At 37.2% G+C, this 27,214-nt stretch overlaps 1 protein-coding gene across 1 annotated transcript in view; it reads left to right on the top strand.

Annotated features, from left to right (window-relative positions):
- The first annotated feature begins 8,266 nt into the window (after window positions 1-8,266).
- Window positions 8,267-27,214, top strand: part of LOC126967862 (uncharacterized) — a 92,086-nt gene continuing 73,138 nt past the window's right edge. The window contains exons 1-15 of the mRNA XM_050812548.1: window positions 8,267-8,387; window positions 14,006-14,050; window positions 14,554-14,672; window positions 15,553-15,686; window positions 16,237-16,378; window positions 16,941-17,093; window positions 17,613-17,826; window positions 18,902-19,013; window positions 20,169-20,333; window positions 20,937-21,071; window positions 22,433-22,554; window positions 22,988-23,103; window positions 24,243-24,397; window positions 25,667-25,809; window positions 26,723-26,899. Of these exons, the coding sequence (XP_050668505.1) occupies window positions 8,333-8,387; window positions 14,006-14,050; window positions 14,554-14,672; window positions 15,553-15,686; window positions 16,237-16,378; window positions 16,941-17,093; window positions 17,613-17,826; window positions 18,902-19,013; window positions 20,169-20,333; window positions 20,937-21,071; window positions 22,433-22,554; window positions 22,988-23,103; window positions 24,243-24,397; window positions 25,667-25,809; window positions 26,723-26,899 (1,987 nt within the window). The 5' untranslated portion in view covers window positions 8,267-8,332. The remainder of the gene's footprint in view (window positions 8,388-14,005; window positions 14,051-14,553; window positions 14,673-15,552; window positions 15,687-16,236; window positions 16,379-16,940; window positions 17,094-17,612; window positions 17,827-18,901; window positions 19,014-20,168; window positions 20,334-20,936; window positions 21,072-22,432; window positions 22,555-22,987; window positions 23,104-24,242; window positions 24,398-25,666; window positions 25,810-26,722; window positions 26,900-27,214) is intronic.

Genomic DNA, 27,214 nt, shown 5'->3' with positions numbered 1-27,214 from the left:
TCTGTGAATATTGGACTTAACTCCCTTCCCAAGAGAGATATTATAACTAAAGGCTTTTTAGAAGTGGGAGAGTCACGCTGCCGTCTTATGACGTCAGCACAATCGGGCCAGACTCGTCCGGGTTAATTACCACACTCGCACAGAATACCGGCGTGAAGTAGCGGCCTAGTGCCGCTATGTTTCGCATAGGTTAGTGTCGAGGACCGGTGGCCATTCCCCCCCCCTCCACCCGAATATGACAGCGGAATCTAAAAAGATTTTACCCCAGGAGGGTACCGGCTCTACCAGAGTCGGAGAATCCCTCCCCGAGCACTCTAGCTCGGGCTGCCCTTCGTATTCTGGGGAGGGCACAGAACCGCGCATGACCAAGGACAAACGAGGCAGTAACACCACGGCACCCCGCTCCGCACTCAACGTGGACTTTTTCAATATCAGGGGAATTCACTCCAATTTAAACGCCGTCCACCACCACCTTGAGACGGCGCAGCCGGCCTTGTGTTTCCTTACAGAGACGCAGATATCTCGACCTAGCGATACGTCATATTTAACGTACCCCGGGTACAAAATTGAGCACAATTTTTTGCCTCATGCCGGGGTATGTGTGTACGTTAGGGAGGATATCTGCTGTCACCGTCTCGGCAATTTTGAGGGTAGGGACCTGTCCACTCTCTGGCTCCGCGTAGATTTAGAGGACCGCGTCGGCATCTATGCGTGTGTCTACAGGTCCCATAGTGGTAACGCAGAAACCGATCATCTCATGGGCTGCGTTCAAGCGGCAATTGACGACGTGCTTGCACAGATCCCCTCCGCTGAAATCGTAGTCTTTGGTGATTTCAACGGGCACAATGCCGAATGGCTTGGATCACGTACCACAGACTACGCAGGGCGGTCTGTGCATAATTTTGCATTGGCGTATTGTCTGTCCCAATTGGTCGAGTCGCCAACGCGGCTCCCGGATGTGGATAGCCACATGCCGTCCTTATTGGATCTTCTGCTGACTACACATCCCGGTGGTTACCATGTCTTTGTCGACGCCATCGGAACGTCCGACCATTGCCTCGTCAGGAGTGTAGTGCCTATCTGACGCCAACGTCGCAGACCACCAGCGACCCGCCGCGTTTGGCACTACAAGTCAGCAGATTGGGATAGGATGCGTTCCTTTTTTGCATCCTACCCTAGGGGCAGGGTTTGTTTCCCTTCAGATGATCCTAGTGCCTGCGCCGTTGCAGTAGCCGATGTGATACTACAGGGTATGGATATTTTTATACCAAACTCTGTAGTGCCCATCGGTGGCAGATCACAGCCCTGGTTCGATGCGTCAGTTAAAGCAGCATCTGACTGCAAAAAACAGGCGTATCGAGCTTGGGTTGCGGCGCTGGGCACAAAGAATCCGAACTGCACAGTTCTTAAGAGGAAATACAACCGTGCCTCCAGATTTTTTAAGCGGCAAATCGCCCGTGCAAAGTCAAAACACGTCGTCAAAATCGGTGAGCAGCTTTCCAGTTACCCGACCGGAACACGCAAGTTCTGGTCGTTGTCGAAAGCTGCTCTTGGTAACTTCAGCCAGCCGTCCATGCTGCCGTTGCACATGAGGAATGACACCCTGGCCCATACGGCAAAAGAGAAAGCCGATCTCTTGTGCAATCTTTTCGCCTCCAACTCGACTCTTGACGACAACGGAAAAACACCGCCGACCATCCCGCGGTGTCAGAGCTCTATGCCTGAAGTACAGTTCAGACAGAAAACTGTTAGGCGAGCTCTGTTTTCGTTGGACGTCAGGAAGTCGAGCGGGCGGGATGGCATTTCTCGAATCGTGCTTAGAACGTGTGCCCCTGAGTTGACGCCGGTGCTAACGCGTTTATTCCGGCACTCTTATTCTTAAGGCGTAGTCCCTGACTCATGGAAGTCAGCCCTTGTCCATCCGACCCAAAAACAAGGAGACAGTTCGGATCTGGCAAACTACAGGCCTATTGCTATTACCTCCCTGCTCTCCAAAATCATAGAGAGCATAATTAGCCGTCAGCTCTTAGTATATCTAGAGGGTCACCCGTTGATCAACGACCGACAATACGGGTTTCACCATGGTCGGTCGGCAGGTGATCTTCTGGTATACCTAACACGTAGATGGGCAGCGGCTATTGAAAGCAAGGCAAAGGAAGGCCTGGCAGTTAGCCTGGATATAACGAAGGCCTTTGATCGTGTATGGCACAAGGCGCTCCTCTCCAAACTTCCATCATTTGGGCTTCCCGAGAGCTTGTGCAAGTGGACCTCCAGCTTCCTCACTGGGCGCAGCATACAGGTCGTTATCGACGGATATTGCTCGAACCCGAAGCCCGTGAATGCTGGAGTGCCCCAAGGCTGTGTGCTGTCTCCCACGCTGTCTCTTCTGCATATCAATGATATGTTGGACACCTCCAACATTCATTGCTATGCAGACGACAGCACTGGTGATGCCGTATACACTGGCCATGCAGGTCTCTCTCGGGAAATCGTCGACCAGTGCCGGGAGAAACTTGTGGCTTCTATCTAGTCCTCTCTTGAGAAGGTCACGGAATGGGGAAAATTGAACCTTGTCCAATTTAACCCCCAGAAGACTCAAGTTTGCGCGTTTACCACTAAAAAAAACCCCATTTGTCGTATCACCGCTCTTCGACAACACTTCCCTCAAAGCCTCGCCTAGTATCGGAATACTGGGTCTCGAAATCTCGAGCGATTGCCAATTTCGTGGTCATCTGGAAGGCAAAGCCAAATTGGCTTCAAAGAAACTGGGCGTCATTAATAGAGCACGGCAATACTTCAAGCCGGCCCACATACTAGCGCTCTACAAAGCGCAGGTTCGGCCACACATGGAGTATTGCTGTCATCTCTGGTCTGGCGCACCCCAGTATCAGCTCGATCCATTTGACCGCGTGCAACGCAGAGCAGCTCGAATAGTCGGGGACACAGTGCTCTGTGAACGGCTGGATCACTTAGCGTTGCGTAGAGACGTCGCTTCATTGTGTGTCTTCTACCGCATTTATCACGGGGAGTGTTCCGAAGAGCTGTTTAACCTGATTCCTGCCGCCGAATTCCACCTTCGCAAGACACGCCTCAAGTTAGGATATCATCCTCACCATCTGGATGTGTGGCGGTCCTCCACAGTGCGGTTTTCAAGGAGCTTTCTTCCACGTACTACAAAGCTGTGGAATGAGCTTCCTTGTGCGGTGTTTCCGGGACGATACGACATGGGTACCTTCAAAAAAAGCGCGTACACCGTCCTTAAAGGCCGGCAACGCTCCTGTGATTCCTCTGGTGTTGCAAGAGATTGTGGGCGGCGGTGATCACTTAAGAACAGGTGACCCGTACGCTCGAATTTCCTCCTATTCCATAAAAAAAAAAAAAAAAGAATGGTTACTAATAGTAAGTATAATAATAATATACAGACTAATGGTTCAAACGTGGTTCAAATGATAACTTGTAATGTGACTAACTCTCCAACACTTTCATGTCACTGTCACTAATTCTCTCCCCTATTGATTTTACAGGATTCAAATTCCATTGCTAGACATTCTTCGGTGCGTGGATCACCGCAGGAGGATGAGATAGCAAACAGACTTGTATAGCTCCAATGTCCTCCTGCAAAAGAGCGTAGGGAATACCTAATGTTAAGTGATCACCGCCGCCCACATTCTCTTGTAGCACCAGAAGAATCACAGGAGCATTGCTGGCCTTTTAAAGCTACATCAGTTCGTAAAGGGACTTTGACATGGGAAGAAGAACTGATAAGAAACTCCCAGGCCATCCAGCCAACTCCTTGTACGGGCAAGAGAGTTTGACAACCATCTGTTTGCTGCACACAGTCGGTCAGATACTAGTATAACAAAAATCGGCCAAGTGCGAGTCGAACTCGCCCATGAAGGGTTCCGTAGCAGCAAGTAACATAATATAAAAGTTATATAGAAAGGAAAATGATATTAAATTTTTAAAATGGAAAAGGCAACAAATCAAAATTATAGTGTAAATGACCTCATTTATACGTATTAAAAAAAACTACTTTCTAGATCTCGTTCAAACTAATTTTTAGTGGGAGTTTGTATGGTAATCATATAATTTTTTTAGTTTTTTGATTCTATTATTTTAGAAGTTACAGGGGGGGGGTCACATTTTACCACTTTGGAAGTGTCCCTCGCACACAACATCATTTTTGAAGACCTATACATGGGGACACGTATGGATTTGATGAAAAAAAAAAAATTTGAGTTTCAGTATGGGGAACCCCGAAAATTTATTATTTTTTATTTAATTATTTCATTATTAATTTCTTTAGGTGAATAATACATTATTTTCAGATTTATTCAAACATTACAAAACTTATAACTATATTTACAATACTAAAATCATCCCCCGCGGAAGGTCATACCAGATCTTTAAGATGCTGGGGTGTCAGTCCATCGGGGCCGCCGGCAGAACCAGTCTTAAAGGACATAATTGCTTTTAATACATCAGCTTCGTTTGCCCCTAGATGATTTTCGGAAAAAGATGGTTCCGGAATAACACAATTAACATCTGGTGATGGGTGTTTACTTTGTAAAGCCAAAAGTGTTTCATTTGAGTCGGGTGCCATTATTATTTAATGTTTTTTTTTTCCAGTTTTGTGAAAATGTTAATGCGTTTCACAGAATACTTCTATTTACCAAATTTAACAGTATAGTTCTTATAGTTTTGGAAAAAAGTGGCTGTGACATACACGGACAGACAGAAAGAGATGACGAATCTATAAAGGTTCAGTTTTTTGCCATTTGGCTACGGAACACTAAAAACTCCTTAAAAGCTAAAAGGGTGGCACTGTCCAATTTCATAACGGCCCATTGCGATGACATGATGTTATGAATTCATACATCATAATTGATAAAATCTACCAATCGGCCTCTTCCTGTGTATTTCTGATTACTGACCCTACCGAGAAATGTTATCAATATATTGTGTTATAATAATAATTAATGAGAACCACATTTTATTGATAGAGTTTTTTAGATACGATTCTCATATTATATTCTAATCTCGTCTTTGGTAATATTGACTCAATAAAAAGGTAATAAATGTAGAGATATATCTGGAACGAATTCATATAAAATATACTAACATTTTCAAAATTAAAGGAGTGTTTTTATCATCTTACTTTTCATATTACCATTAGAATCATTCAAAGATAGAGTTCTTCTCTTGACAATTCTAATAAAGCCAAACATGACGTGGTTCGTAGTATACGTGGAATTATTTTGAAGTTCCGATGCCTATTTTTACTCTCTGACACTGCAATCCTTTTGTTCTTTGTCCATCCTTACTACCTATCTATGAAGCTGCTTCTATGAAGATGATAAAATCCTTGGAAGAGGAGACTTTGATGAACTATGGTTGGAGGATCAAATACTCCTAAATCCTAGGTCCATTTTACTGCTAGACCACACTGCGTTCTCTTAGAATGTTGCAAGATGTGCTACATATTTTAATGTGCGAGTCTTATTGACTCCTATATTATGTAGAAGCTTAAACACGCTTCTGCAGTCATTATTTTGCTTAGTACTCTGTCTTTATATATATCTCTTTTCTTGTATTCTTTATTAAGCTTTTATAAGTGCTTTTGAATGTTTTTGTGTATCGGTACCTCCCTCGTGCTGTTAAGATTATAAACTTGATTTACACTAGTAGAGCCAATTCTCCGCAGACTCTTTTAGAACCCGGTCTTTCTTTTCATCATCAGATCAAGTAGATGGCACCATTTACTTAATGCCCTAATAATATTTTATTTGTTGTTAAAGCGTGAAATACTTTTCGTATAGAAATCGCGTTTAGTTTTCTTCATCAAGTCCACTTCACCAAGTAATACTTCCTGGGTACTTGTGTTTCTGAATATACTCAAGTGTCTTCAAAAATTATGGTTTACGTTCAATTACTCATGGAGGTCTTTAAATTATTATTATTTTAAAACAAAGTGGATTAAATTCTGTTGTTGTTGTTCTGTTAAGCGCTCACAATAGATTAGCTTACCTTTTCTATCTTGCTGTATATCCGTTAAAGCTCGGCCACATGTCTACGGTAGTCTACGGTACGGCGCGGCACCGCCATCATGCCACGGCACGGCACGGTGACGTGGACATGTGAAGAGCTGACAATATTTGGCCATAAGAATAGAATATTTTAGAAAGACCACATCAACTTTTGAAGTACTACTAGCCAAGTTAGCACCTCCTTTACAAAAGCTATATGTCATCAGAAAACCTGTTGATCCTATGGAGATGACATGCTTGGTTTAACTATAAAGTAAGAAATAAAACAAACTTATATTAATCAAATGTTCATTTATAATTTAAAAAAATAATCGTTTAATAATTTTGTTTATAAGTATCTATAGGTACTTTAAATTCTGTAACATATTTTAACTGAACATTAGGTACGTGTTTGAGTACCGTCCACGGCACCGTGCCACGACGGTAGTACCGCACCGTAGACGTATTGTGTCCGAGCCCTTAGAAATGTTGTTCTGTATCGTAGTCTATACGGTAGTATATTGTAAGTGTATGATAGAAACACTCTTGGCCGACGGATAGAGAAATGGAGAGAATAACAACGAAGGCTTAAGATCACTACGGTATAATTATTTGGAAATCTGGACCCGAAGAGTTATTAACAGGAGCCCTATAACTAAGACTCCTCAGTCCGTCTATCAGTCTGTCAACGGGCTGTCTCTCATATACCGCAAAACTGTAATTTTAACAGAGTGTGTGATGTCGCTATAATAACAATTAAGAATGAAAGCCAATGAGCCGATTTCAAAATGGCTGCTATGTAATTTAAAATAAAATATTTATTTTCCAAAAGCATTCACAAAAGATGTTGGCTGTCACTGGAGCCCCAAAAGATGTGATAAATCTCGCAATACTCTGTAATTATTAAAAACTGTAATCCATTGAAATAATGTATTGTAATAATTAAAAAGGTTGATTCATCAGTTCTAATTCTTGTCAGATTTTTTCTTTATGTGAGTTATTTATCTACTTATAGTTAGTTAGTTAGTTCTAATTATCATCCCTTACTTCTGGGATCAAGTACACATTCAATTTGTAACTCTTGAGAGTTGAACAAACATACCAAGATTTACGGATCCATCTATAATTTGATACAACTTGAATTTGTATAGTTTTTTTATTTGTTTTTTTTTTAAACAGTAAGAGACGATACGAGGATCAGACGTTCAGCTGATGGTATTTGTAAGTGCCGTGTTATTTTTCTAAATCATTTGCTATTTACAATTTTAATCGTTCTAATATGTAATCGTCGAATCCAACTCGGATGGGCAGCATTCGGGAAGCTCCGTAAAATCTTCTCGTCGAAATACCACAGTGTCTGAAGACGAAGGTCTTTAACCAATGTGTGTTGCCAGTGATGACATACCGAACACAGACGTGGTCGCTAACTATGGGCCTTATGAGGAAGCTCGCTGTTGCTCAGCGGGCAATGGAGAGGGCTATGCTCGGAGTTTCCCTGCGAGATCGAATTAGAAATGAGGAGATCCGTAGGAGAACCAAAGTCACCGACATAGCCCAAATGATTGCGAACTGGTCGATTTTACTGCCACACACCTTTACACAGTGTTATATCTTGTATGAAGGTGCGAATCCGTTTTTTTTATACATCCTGCCATTACAATGCTGTGCCGCTGAGGATTCTTGAATATCGCAAAAATACAGAGCGGCACTACAATTGCGCTTATCTCCTTGAGACATAAGATGTTAAGTCTCATTTGCCCAGTAATTTTACTAGCTACGATGCCCTTCAGACAGACACAGTAATGCTTACACATTACTGCTTCACGGCAGAAATAGGTGCTGTTGCAGATCTAGCCACCTAGATCCTGTACAAAGGAGCCTCCCACTGGTGTACGTAGCGCGATTTAACGCAGACCCGGCAGTAGCTGTTATATAATAAATTATAATATTATGTTAATCCGTGATATTCAAATAATTAAACTATTGTAAAAAACCGACCAAGAAGGGAGCTAGATTATCGGCTTCCTCATAAACTTGCCACCTCAATTGAATCCAGCAAAATAACTTGATATCATATTTCATTTGTCATACGCAATACAATGTCGCTCGCTACTGCACAGAGCTCACTTCACTTTACGTCGCATCAATCGCTCTACCATTCATGTACAAATTCTAACAATTTGTGATAATTAACTGATAATGATATTTACTTTAGCCCCAATGACCCCACGATAATTTAGTTTAGTCATTTGGACGTCAGCGCGCGAATTGACATGAAGATGTGTTGAGATGAAGAATAACTAAAAATGATAACTTTTGTTTTTTTGTGTTTGTGTGTGAATCTAGCTCTGGGATCAGGGAGTAAGTATTCTCTAGATTTTTTCCTCTATTTATATTATATTTCTATTGTGTAATGTTAATTGAATACCAAATGATTTTTAAAAGCGCTGTCTAAATATATTGCATGGTGACGGTTTGTCGGATTAGGAAAAATGCATGCATAAACGTATACTTAAAGTACCGTTTTTACTTTAAAAGAGACATTTTCAATTTCATTATATGTAAGAAATATAGAACTTAATTCTGTTTAAATAAAGATTCTTGTAGCTTAATTTTTTTAGCCTGTTTAAAACAGGCTACGATAAAATGACCACGTTTAGTTCGATATCTGTACTATTTCTGTGATCACGTTGAAATAAGCAGATACGAAGTTTCGTAACCAATAAAAATTAGACAGTTTTTTATTCAAATATTTGTGTTTTGTTACGCCTGTACAACACCTAATAACTGAGTAGATAGGGTGTATACGAAATTCAATGTACTAGTCCACAGGACGCAATTTGACCATAAGTTATAAAAATAATATAAACGAGGTTTTTGTTATTCATCAATAATAACCTCTTTTATCTTTTAAGGATTACTGATTTTTGTCGCCTAATTGTCGGACATTCTCACTCGCTGAACTTTCTAATAAAGACGTATATAGGTATTTATTGTATAGTAGTATTAATTACAATGTAACGCCAAATTAGGCTAATCAAGGTAAGGCCTGTATTATAGGTAGATACACGACGACAACGAATTACTTAATACAATAAATATATATCCTCTTAGATTAAGGATTGGTCTCCGCTTTGCTCCAACTAGATACCGCACTAGTTTAGAACAATACCTTTTTTATTACGGCAACTATTAGATGCTTGTGTGCGTGGCATATTAACACTCAATGGCATAAGCTTCGTGTTATTTTACATTGAAATTAATAAAATACAAAATATTTACTAATGATATGTGATCCCAGTGTATGTCTGATTTCTCGTAGAATTATTTTTATTAAGTTTTTTCAAAGCCGCAACCCGGCATATCAATTATTAGCAAAGTTTAACAGAACATGTGGAACGTCATCGTCAGAGACTGGCTCGAGAACGCCCACTTGGGCGTAGTATTAGTTGCCGCACTTTGCCACTACGACTGCGGTATCTAGTTGGAGCACAACGGAGACCAATCCTTAATCTAAGTATATACTATATATAAACATCCTTGTTTTGAAAACCCTACCAGTATTCGAACTCGGGAGCCCCAGCTAAGTAGCGCTTCTTTTCTATGTAGACTTTCACTCATATTTCACTATGTCTTAACTCCTAAACTGCGTCCAAATGGAATCTTAATTGTATGCATCAAGTAAATGTAAATAAAAGATAATTATTAAATAACATCGAATATTATTGACCAACTGTGTGGAATTAGGTCAGTTTGAGAAACCGTAATTGTAAGGCAATGGTAACTTAAAGAAGATATAGGATATTGCTTAAGTTGAACTGCCTATGTTAATAATATCGTGGTATGCAAATGAAATAAAACAAAATCTGTATCAACTAAATCTTTATTTAGTTGTATTTTAGTTAACAATCGTAAAAACTTGAAAATATTTCATTGAAATAGGTAATTTAATGTTTATTAACAAAAACCTTCGGTGCTAAGTTAAAGAAAATAAACTTGTCTGTCTGAAATAAGGTTAGTAATTGAAAAGCGAATGTTGAGATGGCTTGGTGATGAAGCAGGTATGAATAAAAGGATTTAAATAAAACGCCCGGAAACGTTGTTCTGTAAAAATAATGAAACAATGGGATAAATTATTTAAATCTTTATCAATCCATTGTATGAAATGCACCATAAAGCGTTCGTACCAATTATTTTGATCCTCTAATCAAATTAAATAAGGTATGAATGTATATTGTACAACTTAATAGAGTACACGGGAATTGAAATATTGGGAAAGTTGTGTTCAATACCCCTGTTAGATTACTACGACAGCACTGATTTACTAAGACTTCAACACACTAACCTAAACTATAATATAAATACTTATAAATATACAAGTAAACTTGGCGAGTAGGCAATAGCTTCAACAATCAGTCAAGTAGTGTTAATAATCTGGATCCCTTCTGTTCAAGCGTAAACTCTGTAAGACGTACTTTAACCAACAAATTCTTTACTAATAATCCTACATAGTCTTAAGTTGTTTCGTTAACTTTAACTTTAATGAACATGTAAATTGTAATTTTCGAATTGTAAATGCTCTCGTTTTCAGTTCCATTTTTCTACTCTAGCAGTTTATTGTGGAAACGTATAATTGGCTCTCTGTAAATATCTTAAGTATCATTTAAGTTTTTAAGGCTGTTGGTTTACCTAATAAATAAAAAATAAGGTACAAACTAGCCTTAAAATTCACGATCTCTTCTGAAATCGGTTTTAAAATACATACGAAAGTTAGTAAAACATAACACAGTTATAACAATACCTACGCTATATGTACCATGCCTTGGTATTATTTGATTGAGCCAGCTCTTAATATTTGAGTTCCATTGTAAGATCCAATTGTGAACACAGAGAGACGGAAGTATACATACAACAACTTAGAATGAATAGCTAGATATTACGGACTTACATATGCCTGGTCTTGAGTGGTCTTGACCTACTCGACCCGACAGCTAAATGCGTGATCAAGTTTGATTTGTTTTCCATATGTGTGTGAGGTGGTTTGATATTCAAAATACTAAGGAGCAAATCCCAAGCGTGGCTGACTGTTTACGACTTGTCAGTCAAAATCGGTTACAGTCACAATGGATTCGCTGAACTTTTCTATCTTGCTGCATCTCCGTTAGCAAGGACAAAGCCGCCGATTGAAAGGGCTCTTGATCAACGACGCACGTGGATGCTCTGCTGTATGCCAAAAAGTGGCCCCTGAATTGCTTGGAATTGGATCAGAGATCGGTCTAGGACGAAGGTAGTATACGAATTCAGTCCGAGATTCCCAGATCTGTATTTTCACGGGTACGGGTCGGACGTAGTGCAAAAATCTATGGTATATTACGCACTAGATCGGGCTTTCATCATCCGATTTCTTTCCGTCAACGGTTAGAAATAGTTCTACGATTACACCTTACCGCATTTTCACGGACACGGCTCGGATTCGGATCGGACGTAGTCCCAACCAAAGCGCTCTTTGTATAAAATATTGTCTTAATGTTACGGATTAATAAACTGGATATAATGCTTAGGTATACGTATTGCAAGAAATAAGATATTTGTGATAATCTTCCACTCGTGGGGATTGTGTTATTGATTAATATAATAATAAATCAGAGGACCACTCTGTCTACGACGTACGAAGGCATTCTTCTTCTTCTTCGTCGTTACACTCTTGACAGAGCGGTCGCGGTCATCACGAAGTGGAATCTTTTGGGGCAGATGTGATGCGCCCCACGAGACTCCGCCACTTTTCCCTGCTGGCCGACAGTCTTGTGCACTCATTCAATGGACCGCCCACAGCGGACTTAATTTGGTCGGTCGCATGGGTGACCGTCCCCGCCCCCTGGTACCCTCCACTTTGCCCTGAACGACAAGGCGCTCAATGCTTCACTCTCGCGCCGGTAGACATGTCCGAAGAACTTAAGAATGCGACTCTGTATTAACACCGAAAGGCGTTCTTTTATGCCAAGTTCTTGGAGAATGAAGACGTTGGTGCGAGGGCATAAAGAGAAAAAATATAACCACAGACGCTTAGTTGCAGTTGTTTTTTCTACCATTTATAATCTACTTAGGTAGGTACATTTTTAAATATATTATTTGTAAATATTTGCGAGTAATAAGGTACTAATTATATATTAAATTCTGTTATGTGTTAAATGGAGTACAAATATAATTAGTTACTATTATACGTGTTAACAATACAAAGCTAAAGGATCGTAACTACCTGATTATGAGTAATTAAGTATAAGTAAACATTATTATAGTAAACTTATAAAAATAAAATGAACGTCTTTTTAAAAGGTTAAGGTAAACATAAAATAATTTGTTACTGTAAAAAGTTATTTAAAGTATTAAAACATTCGTGAAACATTATTAACTTTATTTATTTGAATCGGCTTAGCTCAATATTCAGTTTCGGACCTTCATCAGGGTGAGTGTAGTGAATTCACGGTAACAACACCGATGAATCTTGGGTAAAGCTGGTTTAAATTAACAAAAAGTAAAGGTTTGGCGTTAACATGTTAAATAGATGTTTAATTTTTATATTAAAAACCAGCAATGTGCCGCGGTCATTCACGTACATATCGAGCTCGTGGTAGAAGAAAGTCTGTCTAAGTCGGACTGTACGCCGCTACTTCACGCCGGTATTCTGTTCGAGTGTTGTTATTAACCCGGACGCGTCTGGCCCGATTGTGCTGACATCATATAAGACGGCAGCATGACTCTCCAACTTCTAAAAAACCCTTGGTCACCTCTAACGACACCCTTGGGCCTGGGACTACCCTATTCTTTTTACACCCCGGGGAACCCCCGGGAAGGATTGATTTGCGTTTACTAGAAGACAAATATAAATTAATTAAATGAAGACTTTTTAGCAACATGTTTTTTTTTATAAATATTCCATAAAATTTAAAAGCTGGTAGCGCAAATGAAAAAGATTGGAATGGGAGTTTAAAAGCAATATATATCTGGCGCCTTGAGTAAGTGCTTGTTTTTGTACTACTGTTGAGTTCTTTAAGGATTTTTTTCAGCAATATGTCTGAAGTAAATGATTTTTAAGCATAGTAAACACTTTAACAATAAATAAAAAAAGCGTAGGTAAGTATCATCACAGCTCACAGCAATCGCGCGGAATACGGCGTGCCAACTCCTCGGGCTAATACGGGCGACGAACGCTCCTCCTAGAGGCCTACTCGGAAACAGTGTAACTTTTTTTTTATGAAAGAAAGGGACGAGATGAGCAGGACGTTCAGCTGATGGTAATTGATACGCCGTGCCCATTAGAATGGAGTGCCGCTCGGAATCCTTGAAAAACCGAATTATTCTGAGTGGCACTACAATTGTGCTCGTCACCTTGAGACATAAGATGTTAAGTCTCATTTGCCCAGTAATTTCACTAGCTACGGCGCCCTTCAGACCGAAACACAGTACTGTTTACACATTACTGCTTCACGGCAGAAATAGGCGCCGTTGTGGTACCCATAATCTAGCCGACTTCCTGTGCAAAGTAGCCTCCCACTTACACTACACTACACCACTACAAGTTACACTAGAAGGACCCGGAAAAGAAAGCTTTGTCAGCCATCGGCAAACAGTATCCGTCATTATCTACGACGCTAATGCTACCGGCGCCAATACCTATTACTCTTCCACCAGAGCGTAAACCCTTCCTAGCACTGAGGCACTTGTGGAGGTTATCTGACTACCTCCCCAATCTAACCTAACCTAATCATATAATAATAAATCAGTCTATAAACGACGACATTCAGATATAAAAGACAGAAGATTTTATTAGCGTCTCGTTTGTTGAAGCTGGTTGAAAGATATAATGTTGCTTGTAGTGACGGTTATGCAATTCTAATTAGATATTTAAACACATAAGATCTACCTTTATATTATAATACATATTAAATCAATCAGTAATTTTTTTTTTTAATTATTTACAGATTCTTTGAAAGACCCTAGCGTTTGCGGTTCCCCGACATGCACAAGTAAGTATTTTAAGTTTTCTATTTTATTATAACTCCTTGGCCCAAATAGTTCTACAACAAATAATGCCTTAAATTAAGTGATTAAATTTAAGCTTTTGCCAAAGCTTTTACACAATTTTTGTAGGTGTAATGCACCTAACGTACCTAATGTTATATTGCTGAAAAATATTTACTAAAAAGATTCTGAAGTAACATTGACGTTGATAATTACTGTCACTATCAACATGGCACTGACAACTGCCATAAGTCCGCACAGATATGACATGACAGTTCACAAATCTATCTATCTATGTTATTGTAGGTAAACAAAGTTGTTTTGTAAACAAAGTATTTTTCCGGAAATAAGAATAATGTGAAATAAGCATAATTTTAATCTAATTCAAATTATGATTAATTAAACTCACGTGATCCTCTAAAGCTAAAAATATTAAATTAATATTTGTATGTAGATTTATACATGTAAGTTAAAGTTATCAATAATTTTTCACTGCAATTTGTTTCAGCATCAGGGAAGTTCAAATATCAAACACATCTATCGTATCATTATGAATACAAAGTAAATATTGAAACATACTTTGCTGGATCAAGTAATAACCGATCTACCTTAGATATCAAAACCCAGGTATGAATTTAAAATTGCATTTTGAGTCTATTATTTTGAATAAATTTCTTCTCTCAAGTATGGAAATCAGTGCTACTAAGGGCGTAGAGCAAGACCTAGCTTTTTTTGTGAAAAAGTGACAAAATTAAAGTGGTATATCCTAACCATTACGATAAGTATTCAACCATCAAATCCATATGGCAATCACAGAAACTGACACGGAGAGTTAAGCTCAAAACATTCCGGTCCAACTTGAAGACCGCATTACTGTATAGGTAAAAGGTCACCAAATCCATCTCTGATGAACATCAGGGTTATGTTAAGCAATGCCTTCGAAATATCCTCTGTATTCTCTGGCCCGACATAATTTCCAATGATCATCTTTGGCAACACTGTCATGAAGTCCCAATCAACCAACAGATAAAACGCCGCAAATCAAGCTCGATAGGCCACACACTAGAGGGATCCCAAACATATACCGAGACAAGCACTAGACTGGAACCCTCAAGGAATATGTAAATATGGCCGACTAAAGCAAACCTGTAGGTGGACTGTCATTGACGAAGCAAAAGACATCGGAAAGACCTGAAATTAGGAGAGATGCTCAGGACTGATTGAGTTGGAGATGCACTGTGGATGCCCTCTGCCCCAGCTAGGGAATACAGAAACTTAAATGAATGATTATGATAAAGTGTAACTAACACCATGTTCCTTCACATTGTAATAAATTGTGCAATCAAATGGTTTTGCATTATAATGGGCATCTTTTTTGTCTCAACACTGTTTACTAAGAATAAAATTTAAAAAGAATATAATACATAGTTATTCTTCAACAGATTAATTTTACATTCATTTCAAACTCTGAAGATATGTTACAGTGTTTTTTTTTTCTGATTTCCAGGTAGCTCTTGAATTTATTAGACCATGTGAAGGTATCCTACATGTTTCTGATGTGACTTTAATAGATCAGGATGAGAATTATCCCGTTGAGAGAGCTGAAAAATTTATTGCAGCTGTCACATCATATGAACTCAGGTATAATATCTACATAATTTTAGAATTTTATATTTATTTTGATTCATGATAATCCAAGGAATGCTAAGACTAAATTACTATTGTTACTATAATATTAATACAATTTTTTTACAAATCTAATGTTCTTAGTTAAATAAAGGTGCTATAACTTAATGAAAAAAATAATCCTGACTTAAACCAGTCAGTTTTTTTAAATACCATTTGCCAACAACTTGATATACATATTTTTGTCTTATTTTTACAAGTGATTATATGCCATATTGTGGTAATTACCACAGTATCCAGCAGTATCACAGGTATTATTTTTGTTACCAGTTTTATGGTATGAATGATATACCAACTTCAATGGAAATTATACAATACATGTGTTTCTGCATAAAAGTTTAATGAAAGTCACTTCACAAAACTTTAAGAGAAAAAAGAACTTTTTATTAAGAATCGTAGGGCCTCCTTTGCTGTGAAGTGTTACTTGACATGCACTGTTATGTAAGTCTTGGCCTTATCAAAGAAAACTAGTGTTAAACATTTATAATGAATTTATCTATTCTAGATTTGCATTTCATGATGGTGTTGTGTCAGAAATCTGCCCAGAGGAGGAAGAAGAAGACTGGGTTCTCAATTTCAAACGGGCAATTCTGTCACTCTTTCAAAATAGCATGAAGAGATTTGATATAAATTTTAAAGGCATAGAAGTAAGTGTTATAATTGGTTTATATCATTTTTATTAGAATATCAACCAATAATGTGTTAAATTCCTATTTTAAATGAATAATGAAAACAATGACACTTGATTAGAGTGCAATGACAGCTTGTACAGGCAAAGACTTGATTGTTAGTAGCAAAGAGGATGTAAATACTATTTAGTAAGAGGAGGTAAAAAATTGAAATTTAGTTTAGTATGAAATGTGCAGTCATTTGACTTAAGTGTAAAATAGTAGTAATTACAGTAGTGCCATTGGCGACGAAGTATAATCCGGCTAAGTTTGAAAGCGAATGGTTGCTTAAAACGTAATGGAATTGGAAATGATAAGTTTTTGAAGTCGATTAAAAATAAAAAATTGTTATAGGTCGAAATCGAAATAAAAACTATCCTATCTCTCTAGTTGGAATAAACTACTCCACTTTAAAATCCAATCATTAGTTTAGGAGTTCACTGGAAACAAACATCAGGACACTGGATTTATATTATATGTATATTAAGATTATTATTAGTGATTAATTTGAATTATAAAACAAATCTTTTATTATTTCTAGCAAGACATCCAAGGTACCTGTAATGTGAATTATGAAGTGAGAGGGCAGGAGAACACTAGTCTCATATTGGTAAAAACTAGAGACCTGTCGCAATGCAGGGACAGATATAAATATATGTCGATACTCCAAACAGTACGCTACGATTTCCAAAGTGTAAGTATATTTGATGGAATTTATTTGCTAGCTAATGAAGTTACTACACAAACGAGATATCTTTTCTCTCAAGGAGACGAGCGCAATTTTAGTGCCACTCAGAATTTTTGAATTTTTCAAGAATTCTAATAGGCAGGGCGTATCAATTACCATCAGCTGAACGTCCTGATCGCCTCGTTCCTTATTGTCATAAAAAAGTTTATATTTCAATAGAGATTAAACCCAATAAGAGTTACAACTTACGTCATTCAGTTAAAAAAATAAAAAATAATTTAAATTAAACATAGCAAGATACAAAAAACATTCAAGCTTACACAATTATTTCTATATGAAAAGTAGCAGCCCATAAATAATTATATTGACAGAAACGGACCCTGCACGTGGCGCCCTTCAGACCGAAACACAATAATGCTTCCACTTCACGGCAGAAATAGGCGCCGCCCATAATCCAGCCGGCATCCTGTGCAAAGGAGCCTCCCACTGGGCTTAATCTCCATAACTTTTATTTGCCTGTTTCAGAAATTCCAAACATGGCCTGTTCTGAAATCCGAGTCCAAATGTCGTTTGACAGTCGACCATTTTGTGTACAAAGCGGTGAGTTGTCGGGAGAGGCATCTGTTCGAGCCATTCTCTGGGAAGAACTCCGGGGCCATGTCTACTGTCATACAGGATCTGGTGCTTGTTCGTGAGGTGAACAAAACTGATAGCGACACTGTGGATAGTCAGAAGAAATGTTAGTTATTTTTTTTTACATCCATTACCAGTGCAATATACTTCTTGCATACTCCTTAGGTATTGATGGGATGACTGGGCCGAAACTGCGTCGTTTATTGTGTACAAATATGTGGGCAGAAAAGTTTTATGAGAATCTATTTATTTATTTAATTCAGAGAGATCTCCATATATACTAGTAAATGTATTAGTAACAATATTTCTTATGAACTACGTTAGTATTATTAGTGAAATATATTTATAAACCTAGAGCTAAATGTATCTAGTGTTACTGGAAGGAACAAGCAGGTCTGGCAGCAATCGACTAACTTTTAAATTTTTTTGGCTATTCTAACATTTTGTTCGTTATTCTTAATTTAGTTATTAAATGATGGAACATGATGAAAAAAGCGAGTTGCAAATCACATACAAAATGTGTGACAGCCTTTAAAATAAATGCATTAAAGCCTTGACATAGCTCTCCGTCGACATCATCATAATCAATAATAGTTGCAAAAAATGTTAAAAAAAAAAACAAATTTATTAATAATTATTATTATTCCTAGGTGTAGTGTTCCAACATGTACTCGGTGTTTAATAATTCCCTAATCAAGTATGTTGAGGCCCTTGAGGGTTAGTGTTGACACTATGATATTACGCACTCCTCTTAGGATTAGCTACATTTTCCCCCATATTGTAAAATGTACTGCTGTAATACAGATATCAGTTTGAGACCATAGCAGTGTGTGACAAAAAATTTAAACTATTGCTTGAGTTACAAAATAATATAACTAACGATCATTGTTTTGGAAACAACTCCGATCGTTATATTGTTTAAATGTGATTTTATTAGTCTTAAAATAATTTACATTTCTATAAGTTCATGTCACATTTGATTTATTAATTCGTTATATTTAGACGACCCCTATTGTAGCCCAGTTGTTAGTGACCCTGCCTACTGAGCTAGAGGTCCCGGGTTCGAATCCCGGTAGGTGCAAATATTTATATGAGGAATATGGAGTCCAAGTACAGGCTGTGCCTAGTTTGGGACAAGATAATTTGTGTATAAGTGTGTCAATATAATACGTATATTTCAGCGTGGAAAGTCATACAGAAACGGTCGAACATACTTCACCATCACATTTCGTACGGAAAATCGGATACAGGCGAGGTGAAATCAGCGAGGGACGTTCTCAAACTTTTATGTTTGTAAGTATTTTACAATAAAGAATTACAAGAATAAGTGTATATGTGCAACTATTATTTTCTATTCATTTAATTCCTTACGATCCATATAAATATACAGACCTCACGCAGGCCGAGACTACACTGCAACAAAACCACCGAACATAGTCACAAAACATAAGATTGCAATAATTAAGCGATAGATCACTTAAGTTTCATTGCTTGTGGCATAGTCGTGGTACGGTTCCTTCCCTTTTCTAAAATTCGATCGAGGAAGGTGATGGCTGCTCCATGGATCCTGTCATTGAGGATTTCGTTTCATATTGTTAGATTTAAAGTTATGTTATATATTTATAGTTAAATTTATTAAATATATGATATAATGCCCGCATTATATCATTGATTGAATACATTACAGTTTATTTGGATTGATGGAAGTACTGTACTTCAATAAGCCGTGTTTTTTTATTAAATTACTCGACTAAGTAAGTACATTTGAGTATTTTTCTTGCATAAATTTTCATAGATTGTAAATAAATAATAATTTGTAAAATGATGACGAAATTGTAAATATTTGTTTAAAAGAGTCGCAACGAGAATCTTGCTACTTCTTCACAATGAAACTCAATATTTCCCGAATTGGTAATAAATGAATATTGATTTAATGAAAAACTATGTATGTAGTCATTTTAAACCTCAGTATAATGCATTTTTGAAGTGAAACTTCTTTATCGACGTATGAGAGGCATTTTATGGCAATGCCGTCACGATTTTCGGTTACGCGCCATCTTGCTTTTTTCTTATGACTATATTGTGCATCTCTATAATGATGAAAATAGCTTTAATTTAATATGGATTCTTTTTCTTAAGCCTTATCTACCCAATTCCTGTGAAGTTGTAGATAGTAGAAAAATTCTGTTTTAAAGATGTTTCACTTCTCGCGTTCTCTGGTACACACACGTATTTATTTTATGGAAGAGGAGGTCACCTACGGGTCACCTGATGGTAAGTGATCACCGCAGCCCATGCGATCATGTAACAGCAGAGGAATCACAGGAGCGTTGCCGACCTTATAAAGCATCGAATAAATTTACAAATGAATTTGAAAACCGTAAACACATTGGTACATGGCGGGCGAGGCATTATAAGTAAAAATAATATTAATGATTGTTTGGACAGAGTAAAACCGAACACAGAAGAAGATACTATGACATTAGACGGCAATATGGACAGTGGCTCAGTGGTGGGAGTGTGGGGGAGACTGGTTCGTTCCGCGAGGAAGCTGCACCATCCTGCTCTAACACAGCTATTGAATAGAGCCAGCACTATTTGTGAGACTGCAAGGTTTGTGATCAGTATTTATGTGGAACTAGCTGACGCGACAGACGCTGTTCTGTCAATAGAAAAAAATGATGTAAGTGTTCGGGAGTAATGTAGACTAAAGCCATCGGAAATTTGTTCCTAATCAAAATTAAAAAATGAAACAAAAACGTATTTCTGAATGATTTTATAAGATGTTGTAGGTGTCCCGGTGATTGTTGCCAAACTCCGCCGAAACGGCCTAACCAATTTCTTTGAAAATTTGTGTCTATATCGGGTAGGTCTGAGAATCGGCCAACATCTATTTTTCATACCCCTGGTCTGTAATTATTTAGTTTTTTTTTTTAAAGTTTTTTTATTTTATTATGATTCAGCATTAAAAAATACATAAAACTTCAAGTTTTTACCCGTCTACGATCAACACCAATTTTTGTATCGCGATTCTATCCACAGATACGCATAGAGTTACAAGATGGCAATCGAATATAATGATTATTGTAGTACCATATATTTGGTAGGTCTGAGAATCGGTCGTCATCTATTTTTTATAGCCAAAAATTTTTTATTACTTTATATGGCAATACAACGTTTGCTGGGTCAGCTCGTATTATATATGTTTGTTTACAGGAAGCACATATTAGATGCTCTTCCGTACATAGCCAGCACGGGGTCCGTCGAGCTTATTAAGGAGATGATTCTTAACAATGAAGTGAACGAGGATACGAGACACGAATGGCTCATGTCTATGGCAATGATTCCAAGGTAAGACTTTAAACACGCATTTTTTAAAAACACCCAAGTCATCCCAGAAGCACTGCACAAGGAAGCTCATTCCACAGTTTTGTAGTACGTGGAAGAATGCTCCTTGAAAACCGCACTGTGGAAGACCGCCACACATCCAGATGTTGGGGAATTCGGCGGCAGGAATCAGGTTAAACAGGTCTTCGGAACACTTCCCGTGATAAATGCGGTAGAAGACACACATTTGAGCTGCTCTGCGTTGCACGCGGTGAAATGGATCGAGATGATTCTGGGGTGCGCCAGACCAGAGATGACAGCAATACTTCATATGTGGCCGGACCTGCGCTTTGTAGAACGCTCGAATGTTGGCCGGCTTGAAGTATTGCCGTGCTCTATTTATGACGCCTAGCTTCTTTGAAGCCAATTTGGCATTGCCCTCCAGATAACCACGGAATTGGAAATCGTTCCATTGGAAGATAGCTTCTTGAAAACCGCACTGTTGAAGTCCGCCACATAACCAAATGGCCCCACCATGATATCCCAATTTTTGGCGTGTCGTGCAGAAGGGGGAATTCGGCGGCAGGAATCAGGTGAAATAGCTCGTCGGAACACTGTGATAAATGCGTTGAAGATACACAATGAAGCGACGTCTCTACGCAACGCCAAGTGATTCAGTCGTTCACATAGTTCTGCGTTGCACTCTTGAGTTGTTTTGGCACATAAAACTGACTACCCTTTTTCTTAATAGACTGAGTTAAAAGTTGGAGACCCTGAACACTCAGTTCGAAGTGTCGGGTTTGAGTTCTGGTAAGTGCAAACATTTATATGATGAATCTGTATATGAAACATTATTAATATAATTCGATAAATATTATACATAACTTAGCCTAGCGCTAGTAACATATCTCTCTGTTCCGTTTTGGTATAATATTGACACACTTTTCACACAAATTATCTTGCCCCAAGTTAAGCATATATAGCCTGTGTTATGGGTTACAAGACAATAATATATTTAATACAATATACTTAGTTAAACATACATAAAGTCATATAAACATACATAAATACATTTAAACATCCATGACTCGGAAACAAACATCCATATTCATCATATAAATGCTTGCACCTACCGGGATTCGAATCCGGGACCTCTAGCTTAGTAGGTAGGATCGCTTACCACTCGGCTATACAGGTATATATTACCGAACGTTGGAATTCCAAAAATAAGTAGCCATAAACCATCTAGGATAAATTTCGCATCAAATGGCGGTAGTTTCATGTCGATACGATCAGTGGTTTAGGCGTGATTGAGCCTCAAACAAAGACCATTTTTATTATATAATAAATTGATATAGATTTAATGTGAGCATATTATTTTGCAGGCCGAAAATAGAAATGATCAAAAGCATGCTTGAGCTTGTACGAAAACAGAAAAACGACAAAGTAGTTAGCTTTACAGTGTCATCTATGCTCCATTCCTACTGTAGACACAGTGGGAAATCTCGTAAGTATTCATACATTTTATTAAAATCTTCTATTACTTAATTAAAATAAAATAACAGTTACTATTACTTACCAAAACAGCAGGATTTGGAGGGCGCAGTCCTCATTAAGCAGAACTTCTTCTCTACTATCGTTGTTTCACACAGGTTTAGCGCCAGGTGCTATAAAAAAATCTTCGATCGATCTTTTTTGTTTGTATATTTGTTAACATCAAAATTATCAGACAAATTTAAACTTATTTAAATTTGTTTATAGATAATGCCTGTACAGTGGCTGGGATTTTATTATAAAAGTGTATAAAACCCTTATAGCTATTATGTGTCTTATGAAGACGGAGGAAGAAGTTAGAAGTTACATTTGCGATTGAAGTGCTTAGGTTTCTAGAATATTCATTTATTGTACGTGATTTTTATATTCTCAATTTAATATTTCAGTTCGTGAGTGTTGCGAAGAAGAAACGCCAAAGCAGATTGTAGCAGAGTTTCAAAATATTGTCAATGAAATAATCGCTAAGGGCGTTGCTAATGCTGAGCGTGTAGATCGAGATAACGTAAGTTTATATACGTTCGTTTTAAAACTACCCTCACTTTATTAATTACGTCATGTTTCCATTTCTATGCGTCTGTCCTAATCTATCCATAATGTGGTACAAACTGATGTCAATATGCAAAAAATGCTAATAGCGGTTAGACTCTTTGTTCTGCTGCTAAATACGTACAAAGCTGTATAATAGACCTCTAATCACTCAAAATATATTAGGTTTATTGCAAAAACATGCTATTAAATTCAAAAATATTTACTTAGCATATCTTCTTAATATATATAATTTACGTGACACGTTGTTTGTCCGCGATGGACTAACTTTGAACAAACGAATGAACGGATTTTAATGGGGATTACTCAATGGAGTGCAGTTTGGTCCAACTTGAGAGACACGACAGTTTTTATTTTGATTTGGGAACCATCATTATTTTTATTTTCAATATTTGTTTTGTACGGACATATTTTCTATGAGAGAATTTAGTGACGCACGGTTTGACAGTTCCGCTGTGAAACAATTTCGTTATAACAACAGCATGCATTTTTTACGAAATAAATCGTGATGGCAAATTCGTATAAAACATTATTTTTTTTTATCTACAGAACAACGTCTGTCGGGGCAGCTAGTTTATATATAATTTGAAGGACTTCCATTTTAAGTTCGCCGAACCTGTGTTAGGGATGGAAAGGGAAGATCTAACTGCAGTACAATAGACGCACAGCCATTTACAGCATATAAAGATTATACAGATTCTTTTTTTTGACATATGTAGATATATATAAATAAATAAATAAATAAAAAAGTTGTTTGCATATCTGTTATGCTGGTATATTTAACAGACTCAAAATAATAGTGTCATAGAATATTATTTCATAAACAGATCAGATTTGAAGAAAAAGCTCGAGAAATTTCGTTCACGTAATATTCATTTATTTTATTTTGCGTTTGCAGACCCGTTTCGATAAAGAAAGATAAATATAAATTATTCGCACATACTTCTCAATAGAGCCAAACAGATATAGAATATTTCACCAGATTTTTGTAGTTTATATTTTTGTTAGGGATTACTTATACCTGACTAACAAACAAAGAGCTCTTAAAGATCTTATGAATAAAGTGATTTTATAATTTGCATTATATATTTTCAGATAATAATAGCGATCAAAGCGCTTGGTAACATTGGTGGTTTTAAGCAGGAGTTTGCAGATATATTGATGAGTATAATAGGGGATCACCTTATACCGGTGCCGATAAGATTGGCAGCTATTGACGCATTTAGACGTACACCTTGCATGGAGACTAGGTATGCATGAATAATTGTTGTAAAGCATGCTTTGTGATATAAGACGTCATGTTTATAGAGTATTATTGTATTGAAAAATTCTTTGGGCGCGCTACACAATTTAGTTTGTGAGTATTGAATAAGACTTACCTATCGTCCGTGAACTTCTGAGATCTCCTAACTTACTATACACTAACTTTACAGAAGGAACAAAAAATTGATTTATTTAGTCCCTGTGAAGAGTTTTAAAAAATTAAAATAACACTTGGTTTGTTTTTGAGGCCCTTTACTATTAATGTTGCAAAATAGCTATTATTTTGAGTTTTACTTAATTTTATGGAAGTTAAGATTTGACTATTGACGATTTAATTTAAGAGGTTCTACTCGTCGTCAAAAGATGGCGTAAAAGTAAATTTTTGAAAATTTATTGAAGTGGGCGTTACTTTGCGGAAATCCATAATTATCCAAATGTTTTGAGTTTTGTTTAGTGTTAATTCCGCCAATATTTGTCTTCAAACTATATTGGCGATATTGACTCGCCAAACTAAAGAAAGCTCAAAACATTTGGATAAATATTTTTTTGTCAAAAATGTTAGTTAGGAGGTGTCAGAAGTTCAAGGAACGCGAAAAGTCACAGAAAATTACATAATTGACCCAAATAAACTAATTTTCCATAATATCGTTTCCCAACAATCTGTCAGTTAACTAGTAGCCGTGCGCTAGCGTAGGCAGTGACACCTAGTGCCAACTTGTCCCACGCCGGACTGTAGTCGTTCAGAACTTGTAGGTGAGTAGCGCTCACGTGGGAGTAATTAAAATTTTGTCTATTAAATATATAGTTTGTTTGAAAATTTCAGTCTTATTTACATTAAACTAGGTTAACCGTGTGTTCGTATAATGTCCGCATTGTAGCGCCATCATGTACATTGTAAATGTTACTGATTGAATATAGAAAAAACCTGAGCCAACCGTTCAAGTGACGTATCGTTGATAAATCTTGTATGCCTTGTTCAATTCTCAGGCTGTGGCTTCATCTACTGGAATTACTTTACAGTTCATACCCTGTTCAACCCCAATATTTGCATATTAGGAAATTGACTTAAGATGTCGCTCTTTCAAATCTAAACAAATTGTTATTTTGTTCATAAATTTTGTTTTCAAATTTCATTTGTGTAGTAAATTAGCCTTCAAAATATGCATTAGTAAAATGCGTACATATGTTTTTTATCATTTAAAAATAGCAAATAAATAGCATTATATATTTAAATATTTTAAGTATGTCTTTTTCAGCGAATATTTTCTAGAGACGTACAGAGAAGATTTAGTGGATGTTGAGATCCGTATAGCGTCATATCTGCAGGTTATGAGATGTCCTAATCTCGTAACAATAAGGAAGATTTTCCACGCGCTCAGAAACGAACCAGTTAATCAAGGTTAGTAGGCAACGGCTCAGAGTGAATCAATTTCTATTTCTTTATAAACTTATAGTTAACTAGCGGACCCGACAGACGTTGATCTGTTATAAAAAAAAACTTGCGGTTGGAATTTCTTTAAATCCGTTCTTAGCTGATCTCTACTCGGCGAAAGGCCAAGACTTGAAATTTCTACCAAATTTCAAGTCTTTACGCCTTATGGTTCCAGAGATATCGTGATGAGTGACTATATACGTGGAAATGTCTTATATATATATTATATAGATTGGTTTGAATCTTTTGACTCTTTTGTTTCTGAAAATAGGGGATGAGACGATCAGATCGTTTAGCTAATGGTAATTGATACGCCGTGGCCATTACAACGCAGTGCCGCTCAGGATTCCTGAAGAACCCCAAAAATTCTGGGCACAACAGCTGCGCTCGTCACCTTGATACATAAGATATTTAGTCTGATTTGCCCAGTAATTTTACTAACTACGGCGCCGTTCATACAATAACACAGTATTACTTACACATTACTGCTTCCCTCTATTGTCTTATTGGTCATTGTTTATCTGCAACACATTATAAAAAGTTTTTTTGGTGATATTGCGTTAGTAAAAATAGTCAGTGGATTAAATTGATAAAAAGGAGTTACCAGAAACCAATAAAATATGAATTTAAAAATTTCTTCTTATTAAATTAATATTATCTTGTAAATGCCTATGTAAACACTCGGTACCCGTGGTGCAAATCATCAGTACGCTAGGGATATCCACAGTTTCAATCATATTTAATTTAATTTATATATTTTTATTACTGTATGTCTTCTCGTTTTCAACAGTTTTTTTATTCATCTTACAAAGAGTATAAACAACATGTAAAGTGAATACATAAAAGAGTAGGTTCTAATTTTGATTTCCTTTGTTAACAGTGGCAACATTTGTTTGGAGTCATTTAAACAACTTGGGCCAGTCGTCACTTCCCTCTCGCGTAGAGATCCAGGGTCTGCTGTCTGGACACGAGATGCCACAGCTAGAGGATAGCCCAGACTTCAGGATGTTCTCTAGAAATTACGAGCAAGGAGTTTTCTTCGATCAATATAACGCTGGTGAGTAATCACTTAAGGGTAAGGGTCGTATCAGCTTAGATAATCTCATACTGCCACCTCAAAGGTCTGAGATACATGTGTTAAAGATATCCTCGTGTGGATTATGTATGTTTCCCCTCCAATATAATATTTCAAAAAATTTAAGCTACTTATTCGTTCGTCTATTAGATGCTAGATAGAGGGCAGTTAAGGATTCCTATATTTCCTATTCATGTATTTTTTTTTATATTTTATTACATTTTAAAGGCTCCTTTTGTCTTGGACTTTATTAGTTTATGTTTTTATAAACCTATTTGGAAATTTAATAATTTGGAT

This window comes from Leptidea sinapis, chromosome 14 (genome assembly GCF_905404315.1).
Source record: "Leptidea sinapis chromosome 14, ilLepSina1.1, whole genome shotgun sequence".
Classification (NCBI taxonomy): domain Eukaryota; kingdom Metazoa; phylum Arthropoda; class Insecta; order Lepidoptera; family Pieridae; genus Leptidea; species Leptidea sinapis.
The sequence above is the reverse complement of the archived record's forward strand: the minus strand, read 5'-3'. Positions and strand labels throughout refer to the sequence as shown.